The 10,379-nt window shown below is 35.5% G+C and overlaps 1 protein-coding gene across 1 annotated transcript; it reads right to left on the bottom strand.

Moving 5' to 3' along the window:
- Positions 1-903: 903 nt before the first annotated feature.
- On the bottom strand, positions 904-10,013 carry LOC105446763 (spermatogenesis-associated protein 48-like). The gene is made up of 9 exons (XM_011683983.2): positions 9,804-10,013; positions 9,045-9,608; positions 8,207-8,301; positions 6,681-6,751; positions 6,042-6,183; positions 4,884-4,951; positions 3,589-3,732; positions 2,031-2,138; positions 904-1,054 (listed from the first exon to the last, which is right to left on the bottom strand). Exons 2-9 carry the CDS (start codon positions 9,595-9,597, stop codon positions 919-921), a joined length of 1,317 nt encoding a protein of 438 aa, XP_011682285.2. The 5' UTR covers positions 9,598-9,608; positions 9,804-10,013; the 3' UTR covers positions 904-918.
- Positions 10,014-10,379: the final 366 nt, after the last annotated feature.

The raw sequence follows: 10,379 nt of genomic DNA, 5'->3' as shown, positions 1-10,379 counted from the left end.
AGAGGCACGTAACAAGTATGTTATATAGCACAGTATATCATTGGAAGAATATATTACAGAAATTTATAAACATATACAGTTAACTAAATTATTCATTCCTTTACCCAGTCTTCTATCTTTTACATGTACATGTGTATGTAAAAAATTCATTTGTCCCTATCTACATTTCTTCAAAATGTGGCATATGAAAGCTTACATCTACAAGTACCGGTATTCAACAAAAGCCCTAATCCAACTGGTCCACCTATCATTCTTGAGTTACGAAAAACACAAAAATCATCAAATTTTAATACAAGGGGTATGAATAATTTATTTGTTAACTGTATACTTTTGATCACTGCATGACAGTTAAAATGCACAGGCTCATATTCTACTAACATTTACACCAGACGCTGTGTTTAAGCTTCTTTTTTCTTCCAAAATAAGGTTTAACAAAGGAAGCTAATTTGAGGTCTAAGTTTTCCTTTTTGATTTTAGACTTAGTGTCAGGTTTTACTGAATTAGCAGAATACGAACCCAAGAGTTTATCAAAAAATTCCCACAATTGTTTTGGTGTACCTTTACACAAACAATTTTCTTGGTGTTAAAACGTTAATACAAACTATATTTAGGGTGTTGATAACTTTACACAATCAATTGTTTTGGTGTTCACTGTTGACACCTTTAGGCAAACAATTATTTTGGTGTTAACACCTTTACCCAAACAATTTTTTGGGTGTTAACACCTTTACACCAACTATTTTTATGGTGTTGATAACTTTACAAAAACAATTGCTTTGGTGTTAACACCTTAACACAAAAAACTGTTTTGATGTTAACACCTTTACACAACAATTGTTTTGGTGTTAACACCTTAACACAAACTATTTTCATGGTGTTGATAACTTTACACAATCAATTGTCTTGGTGTTAACACCTTTATCTATACTGTTCTAGTGTCCTCTCATTGTTGTCCACTTTGTTGAACGGGTTGCACGGCGGAACCAAAGTGACCATCTTGGACATCCTTGACGTCCTCTTGAACGGTGACTGGTTGGGGTCGTATCTATCAATCCTGGAAAACAAACAAAAAATAATAAAAATAAAAATATTGATACACTCTTTTGTACATCATGGGCCCATTTTATAAAGAGTTGCAACTGATCCACATCAATTGCAAGTCCTAATATCGATAGCAAGTTTGCAGTCTCCTCTCTCTTATGTACATAGTTGTGATTGATATCAATCGCAAATAAGAAGAGATCAATCGCAACTCTTTATAAGACGGGGCCCAGATTTTGCAAGAGATGGACTGCTTTACAAAGCCTTTGCCACATGTACAGTTTGTATGAAAAACATAAAACTGAAAATAGTTTGGCATGGTATGGATTCCAACAATTAAAGGTAAATAAAGAGTTGAACAGAGAGGAAATGACAAATTTACAGCTGGCACCACATGTCTATTTCTGTAGCAAAAAAAACATACAAAACTGTGCCATCAAAACTAAAGAGGGATTCAACTCATATAAACATCAAAGTCTCTGAATTCCAATGTAGAATTGAACTCATGATAATCTATTTTTTCATATATTAAATATCTTTTTTGTTGGGGGGGGGGGGGGAGGAGGGGGGAGGGGTGCATTTTAAAATTTCAAATCAAATCCTTATTTTCCTGTTGTTGTGTTTTGTTTTGTTTTGTTTTGTTTTTTTTTTGGGGGGGGGGGGGGCGTTATTCTTTAATTATGAATAAAAAAGATTCATATGGTAATTGTTTGGATTCGTCTTTAAAAAGGTATGGGTGAAAAGTAAGAATAACTGGTGAAAAGTAAGAATAACTGGTGACAACAAAGCTTTGCGCTAGTCCTGACCATGCATGAGCCCGATAATGAACTTGACAAGTCTCATATAACAATAATAGCTAGTTCTTATATAGCGCTTTTCAGGACCGAAGGCCCTCTCAAAACTCTTTAAATGTAACCTGCGTACAGTGTATATTCACTAATCACTCGCAAACATGAATTATTTGTATATTAACTATTCATTGAGCTTACCTGTGTACTCTGGCTGTAGTCTGTGGTGGTGGGACGGGTACATTCACATTAGCTGGTTTCTCCGACTTCCAATGGGTGCAACCAGTATAGCCAGGAATGTTAGGTCGACTGAATTGTTGAGTGAAGAAAAGAAGGAAAAAGGGTTAGTTTGTCTACAGAAATAGCTCAGATATCTTTTTATTTTATCAAAATAAAATACAATCAAAGAACAAAAACGTTCTTACAACTACAAACTGTGAAAAAGATGTGTTTTAAGGTCTTTCTGAATGTAATTTGGAGACTGCCCAATTCTAAGTGGTAGATCATTCTTGGAAAGTTTCTGTGCATATGTATATTTTTCCTTATTTTGTATGTAGGCAGAATGGTAATCAATTATGCTTTTGCATCAGTAATCAAAATCATGAATTTTATGAAACTAACATTGTTTGTACCAAACATATATGTATTGTTGTTGTAGTAAATATTTGTATAAAAAATGTGTATCTCTTCTTCAAACTTTAAACAGGTTCATCACTTATAAAGCAGGACTCGTGGACCAATATTTGTTTTATGATGCCCAATAAAGAAAAGAAGAGGCATTATAATTAGGAAATCATGTTGCAATATTGAATCAAACAAACTTGAGGCAAAGCTTGATAGTTTAATTTTGGGGCACTGCAGGGCTTAAAGGTAAAGACCAGTTATGGTCATGCGATTGCATTGTGAAAGAAACATTGTGGAATCGATCAGAAAAGGTTGATCATCTAGCATCTAGCATCTGCAAGGTTCTGGAATCATCAAAATGATAAGAAATTTGGCCCATTCTTCGTAAAGTTACAAGCACTATACACAGAAAGATGTATATGGGACTACCCTATATCTCTCACAGACCATGAGAGAAACAAATTTACCAAATATATGAATTAGTAGGCGGTTTCCTGGCAAATTTTTTATTATCATGTATTAGTCAAAACATATTCTTTCACATGATTGGTAATGAGAGCTTCCATTTCATTTTTTGAAATTGGGGCGTTTCCAATACTGGTCTTTACCTTAACAATATAATCTGTCCTATTATTGTCAGTTTGCTATCAAGGAAATTATCACTTCAAGTCTACTATAATAATAGAAGGGTTTGTTTATTTCTTAGCTGGGTTATAAGGCTGTTTAAGGAGTCATATCTGAGGGCCTTGGAGGTGTTGCAATCTAGTGGATAAGTCATTGGACTGTAGGTCACAAGGTAGGGGTTCAAATCACAGCCCAACTCTAACGTCCTTTAATGGCAAGACTTAATTTACTTTTGCCACTCTCCACCCAGGTGTTGAATAGGTATCCTAGGATGTGAACATTAATGTAGTTTGCTCAGCATTGTGAGCACCTGTAAAGTGGTACCTGGCTGGAATGCTCCCTAGGGAGTGGAGAATGTGCATACATTGTATGCGGGCAAGCCTTAATCCCATGTGATATGGATAATTAACAGGGATAATTATTTATCTGTAAAGAGCTTAGAGACAATGTTGATGTATTAAGCGACATATAAACATGGAATATAATTTTTATTATTAAATCTGGAACTCACTTTGCAGTGTCTGTGTACCACGGTAGACTGGTCCTCTGGACAGCAGAAGGGAAGAAGTACTGCTGAGGGTGGTCTCTCTCACCCATACCTCCAACAAAACCGGTGTAGTTGGGAATCTGGTAGTTCTTGCGGTGGGGGCTGCAGCTGTTGTTAGGAAAAGGGAGGAAAATAGAATAAAATAGTTTCAATATACAGTCAAACCTGTCTAAGGCGACCGCCCAAGGGAAGCACAAAAAGTGGTCTTTGTACATGTAGACACGTGGTCTTTATATTTATTTATTTATTTATTTGTTGTTTTATTTTGACAGGGTAGCCCTTTCAGTTATAAAAACTGTTCGACCAAGGGGCCCTGTATCAACATAATAAAAAACATTTTTACAAAACATATAAAGATACATAAGTTATAATGAACACAAAAATTAAACAAGATAAAATATTGAAATAAATGGGGGGGGGGGGGGGTCAAATATTCATGTAAGTACTATCTTAAACTATGTGAGAGAAAGGAGTTTGCAGTGTTTTTTGAATGAATCCAGTGAGTTTAATAAACGTAAAGAAGGGGTTAATGCATTCCAATGCATTTATAGACAGGTTCCTTTAGTACATGTTTCAAGGAGAAACCATTTTCAAGGGGAACAAAAAATGTGGTCCTTGAAGACAGGTGGTCTTTGTAGATAGGTGGTCACTAAAGCAGGTTTGACTGCATCATGCATGTAGCTATCGCTTGTGGAAGTATATAGTTTTTAGGAACTCTGGCTATTCATTGTCCCCTATCTTCGCCTCAGTGATCTTGAAGCAGCAGACAGCAAGAAATGGTGTGAATAAATCAACACTCGGCTTGAGAAAGTCCACAGGAGTTGGACAAAAGCTTGCCTGCTGAATTTTAATGTTGGCAGAATTTTAAGCTACATGTTATGATTTACCCCAACCGATGAAAGTTTTCTGTATCATTCTTTGATGTTATTACATCTATTCGGCATGTCATAATTAAAGATAACAAATATATTCATAATCATTCCTTCGTCAATTATTACTAGTTTATGTACTTCAATGTGGAAAGAAAGATATCAGAGTGAATTGTGATGAGAATCGAAGGGTATAATGAAATAACTTTTCTCTTCCCCTGGAATAATGCAGACCATTCATATTTCTTTCATTCATGATGGATGAAAGCAAAAGGAAATTAGGGTCTCCATCGTTACTGAGACCAAATTCAAAACACCTTCCAAAATTCTAAGCCTGGTGTTCCTATATAGGCACCTCATTTATATTATTAAAGTATTATCTATACTTACAACTCGATGGGTCCCTTGATGTGAAATCCATCTCTGATCTGGAACATGTCAAATGATCTTCCAAGATTCTAGTTGGAGAATAAAACATCACAAATAAAAATCAGAGGAAGGTCTAGTCAAATGCACGGTACAGTGCGTCCCCAAAAAAACTATACACTTTTGAAATGGCTGCCGAATAAAAAATATAATATTCTTGGGGGAAAAGTTTTATATGTATAGAAAGCTCATGAACTCAACTTTCATATGACACCAAAAGTCAGAAAATAATTCATGCTTGGGTGAGCACTGCTCACTTTTGTAAAGGGTATGAAAATTAGGTTGCGCAGGAATTGGCCTTCCAATTTGTGAGAGGTAAATCCTTTGGAGCTTACTGAATTGAGGATGAGTGTATAGTTTTTTTTGGGACGCACTGTATTATGAGCATTTTCTATTTAATATCAACGAACCACAATGCAATATAGGGGATAGATGTCATGATCACATGATAATGAATATATATATATATATATATATATATATATATATATATATATATATATATATATATATATATATGAGATAGGACCTATATGCAAATGTGAGACTTGTGATCTTACAATTAAGGTCAGATCGCATTTGTACGATGTGATATACAGTGTGAGGGAATAAACGACGGACTATGGATATGAATTTAAGTCACAATAGTCTTGTTTTGCACTTAATATGTGGAATTTGCGACAAGGATAGTTGACTGACTATATAGGCACATTCAGATTTCCATGAGTGTATTTTTTCCATGCAGATTTGAATCTATCCTGATTACAAACAAAAGGAACTTAATTCCTAAAGAACTAATTGAATCAGGTTAATCAATGGTTTAAACTCTAGAAGCATTGTATGACCATAACCCCATGCCCTATGGGCTAATAATAATGCAATAATATGCTTTTAATTTAAGTTGTTATAATTTGTTAAGTCCAATGTGGAAATTTAAGCCATTGTTTAGAAAACCAGTGAGTTCAATACTCCTTCATCTGGGCCAATATTAAAAAAATAAAAAACTATAACAAATACACATACATATTGTAGCAAATGAAAGATTGAATTGTAAAAACTATGAATATCTAAATTTTCAATGAGATGTCCAAGTAGGTTCTTTAGGGGTGTGTTCATCTGTACCTGCCATGGTTGTGCACCTGACTCGTATCGTTTGTTGACGCTGAAGCGATGCGAGACAGGGTCAGGTTGTCTCTCCAGGGTTGTAGCTGGGGGTAAGACCTTAGGGGCTAACTTGGCATCCCAGTTCACACCTTCGTATGATCTACATCGAGAAAGTGAGAAAGATATATTTTAGGATGACAGACAGGGACAGTTCATGGGTTTATGTTTTTTTTTGCAAAAATTAACAAGACTGCTTACAATACATTTTAGTATTTGATTAGCTAGGCCGCCATTTTTGCATGCTGTAAGTTTGCTACCCTTCAACAACTTGCCATTTTCATGAAATAAAAATAATACCTTAGACATTCATGCATGTACATACAAAATATAAACAGGATATGCTAGTAGCTCACTACAATTTCTACTATGAGATTAACTGGCCTATGTATAGGATCGTAATCAAGTGAATGCTCTAATTTGTTCTTCATTTTCATTACCAGTGTCACAAAGTAATTAGTCAAAATCTTCTTTTTCACCAGAATGCTTGTACAAAAATTGAATACAGAACTAATATTGAATGTATGAAACAATGACATTTGGCATACAATTATCAACTAAAGTTTAAGGTTTGTTTGTGAGTTGCACACATGTACATACCTCTGTGTAGAAGGCAAGTAGACATATCTTAGGGCTGCTTCATCTTTCCAGTCTTCGGCTTTGTCAATTACCTAGATAGATACGAGAAAATGAAAAATCTAAGTTTCCAATGTTGCTAGGCCTTCTGCCTACTCATGGAAACCATAGGATAGTAACTGTGTCAATTCACAATTGACAATGAAGATACAAGTTGGTCTAGCAGTAATAGAGTACCAAAGCTGCGACGTCATAAAAATCTATTTTTAGAATTTCTCAATTTTTTCCTTCATTTTCCAAAAGAACATTAAAAATAATGTCCAAATGTCGAAAACCAATTGAATATGTTAAGTATTGGCTGAGATATGACCATCTGAATAAATATACTCCCCATAGGAACTCAGTGTTATATGCTCTGGCTCCTAATGGTTAGGAGCCAGAGCATATAACACTGAGTTCCCATAGGGCATATATTCATTCAGATGGTCATATCTCAGCCAATACTTGGTTTTCGACATTTGGACATTATTTTTGGTGTTCTTTTGGAATATGAAGAAAAAAATTGAGAAATTCTAAAAATAGATTTTTGATGACGTCACACTTCCCACTCAATGTCTGTGGTATGGTCAGCTCTCTGTCTTTGCCTATAAATTAACTCGACCCAGGTTAGAGTTACCAAGTCACGTCTTCATCATCATCTATACGAGAGTGTAGGCTATCCTGTAGGTCTCCCGGTCAGATCACTTGGTACATTAATAAAGGTCTATAAACCAGTGCATGCGTGGATGTCAGACTATGCTATTTCAAAGTGTTTGTCTGACCCAAAAGAATCCAAGGATGAAGTGACGTTAAAGGTTGGTCCCTAGACATAAATAATCATATATGATCAAAACACTTTGTAAAAACCCAAATTGCATACACAGTTGGAGTCCAAAATCACTCAAGATACTGAAGTCCATTTCTACTACTCTCATGTCAACACCATGAGATTATTTTGTTTGATCTTCCTTGTGAAACATTTACATGTAACATACATGTACAAAGTACTTTGAATGTAGATATATACAAATCAGTTATTAACGAGATGGCCGATTGCTGTAAATAAAGCCATTTGTATCACAGCATTGTTCTTTAAAGAAGTCCTGCTAAACATAATACACACAACAAGAATTAAACATACTGTATAAATAATGATTTAAATCTATTTGACACCTGTAGATAAATGCCAAGTGAGCATAATTTTGTGCAAAATAATGTGGGTTAGCTACAATGTAAATGCTCTCTTGGGTCACACAAGACAATCTTCTTCTTCTTCTTCAAAATAATCTGCCTCCTTCACTGCTGAAGATTCTTGCAGATGTGTGCGAGTGCATGTGTGTGGCTACATGGGGATGTCCAGGTGTGCAGGTGAGAGGTGTACATAGTGCCAGTAAAAAAAAAATTGCCGGAATTTACTTCCCCCTAAGACTTCATGCTAAGATTTGTGATCCTCAATTTTTTGTTCAAGAGCCAAATGAATGAACCACTATATACCAACATTGAATACTTACATTTGCCTGGTTTTTAATGGATTTTGAATGAATCTGCTGCCATATAAGGTCCTGTTCTTTCTCTATTTTTCTTGGATCTGCATCACTTGTCCAACCTGGAGAAGAAAAAAAAAACAGGAAACATATTTAAGACATTATTTACTCTCACAAGTCACATGTAACTCTCACTTTGTCAGGGAGTTCAGCGTATTTCCAGATTTTACTCTAGCATGAACCATGACAAGTTTTAAAATACTTACACTTCATTACTCATACTATGTATAACAAAACAGTTTCTAAAAAGTAGAATATCGCATGCCCTTTGTAATGGTACTGAACTGAATGATGAAAATACTTTGTAGGGTATTTTCATCATTCAAAAGGTTAATGGCTCAACAACATTTTTTCTTAAATTTGGCGAGCTGAGTTGGTTTCTAAATATATTTCAATAATACCCTCCAATAATTCCATGATAATTGCAAAGAAAAAATAATGAATAATAAGATAAAAATTATGATAGTAATAATAATTCTACTAATAAAAATGATACTACTACTTATAATAACAACAATAAAAATAATAATATTAACAACGACAACAACCCTACTACTACTACTAATAATAATAACAATAATTGTTTGGAAAAATGGTCTTCGATTATGATCTGCTTATTACTTTGTTTTATCAATACGTCTCAGTATATCACAATAAACATGCAATTGAGCTTTTACTCATACTTTATATAACACAATAGTTATTTTAAAGTAGAATATTGAAATGGTACTGGACACATGTTTGTAAGATATTTTCATTATTCAAATCTGGAATTTAGCTTTTACACTGAAGAACAAATTATTACCTCCTAGTTTTGCTCTTATCATGGCATCACTGATCTTCTTGCTATTCCATGTACCAGGATCATTTAAAAGTCTTGTCTTCTGCAGCTGAGGGTCGGCAGACTGTAAGGCAGCGGGGGCCGAGGCTCTCAAAGGATTCTGGGAGTTCGACTCCTTCACTTTGTCCCTGTAAGCAAGAGTTGTTGTCGGTCGTGGCGAGAGCGGGGTGACCGTGTTCGGGGGATTGTCCGATTGCTGCATGTTCGGGATATGCGAGACCCCTGTATTTCTGTCCACATCAGCCGCAACCGACACGAACCCACTCGTGGGATCAATGATTGGATAATTGTCTCGGTTTGGAGCAAGGGTGTCATCGTTATATTTCACAAATCCAGAATTTTTGTGATCTTGAAAGCTGGCCACGTCAAATCGTCCTCTCGAGACTGGGAGTTTCATCAGCCGTTGCCGCCGATTTTTCACTATATCCTGAACATTGTTGGCTCCAGAATTGGTATCTACTTGAAGATGAAGTCGTAGATCGCCGAGCGGCCTCGGTCTCACCATAGTTTCTGCCATTTTGTGAAGATCTGCAATTGAACAATAAGGATAAGGTCAACCATAGAATCAAACCAACAGTAATTCAGGCGTGTGGGACCGATATGCGATTATAATATTGCAACTGAACCACACACACCCGTTTTCAAACACTGGACAATACTTATTTCTCCGCAATGGATGCTTGATGTAACCACTTAATATAATTAATGAGACATCAAAATTACCTCTTATACCATTCGCTGAAATCAGATGTCTACAGCCTGTACACGTCACTTGTTTTTAGACGATACTTTAATGCGCGTTTCCGTAATTCACTGCATGCGATTCTCTCTCATTCTCGCCCGCTGAGCTTGCCGTACAATCGCGGTGAAGTCGTGTCAACAATACAAGTTGCCATGAGACGGAATTGTACATTGTGTTTGTTGTTTCAGATCATTGATCTCTTCCACGCTACGATATGGAGCTCAGCCTAATTGGACGAGTCCATTATATATCAAGGGGGTTACATTTTTGGAAGTACGCTGGTCGGCGCTTTTTTGGCTTCTATAAAGGAATGCATTATAATTATTTAAGATGATTATAAGATATACATCAGGTAGACTTATTGATTATAACTCAATACAAATGTAAGTCTAAATTAAACTTTTAAAACAAATATTTACAATGTCACTTTGGAAATTATGTAGCGTGTTTTCCCTCTCTGAACTATAAGTGTACGAATCCAAACACCTGTTGTATCTTCGCAATATATAGTGTAGACAAAAGTTTCGACCAATCAGTGCACACTACAGTGTTCGAAC

This window comes from Strongylocentrotus purpuratus, unplaced genomic scaffold (genome assembly GCF_000002235.5).
Source record: "Strongylocentrotus purpuratus isolate Spur 01 unplaced genomic scaffold, Spur_5.0 spur5_scaffold_19, whole genome shotgun sequence".
In the NCBI taxonomy this organism is placed as follows: Eukaryota; Metazoa; Echinodermata; class Echinoidea; order Camarodonta; family Strongylocentrotidae; genus Strongylocentrotus; species Strongylocentrotus purpuratus.
The sequence above is the reverse complement of the archived record's forward strand: the minus strand, read 5'-3'. Positions and strand labels throughout refer to the sequence as shown.

Excerpts from the sequence above, each read along its gene's own strand:
- LOC105446763 (XM_011683983.2), bottom strand. The coding sequence starts at position 9,597 with ATGGCAGAAACTATGGTGAGACCGAGGCCGCTCGGCGATCTACGACTT. Across the intron at positions 6,752-8,206 it reads CCATTAAAAACCAGGCAAAT|GTAATTGACAAAGCCGAAGA; the intron begins GTAAGTATTCAA and ends GTATCTATCTAG. Across the intron at positions 3,733-4,883 it reads ATCAAGGGACCCATCGAGTT|CTGCAGCCCCCACCGCAAGA; the intron begins GTAAGTATAGAT and ends TCCTAACAACAG.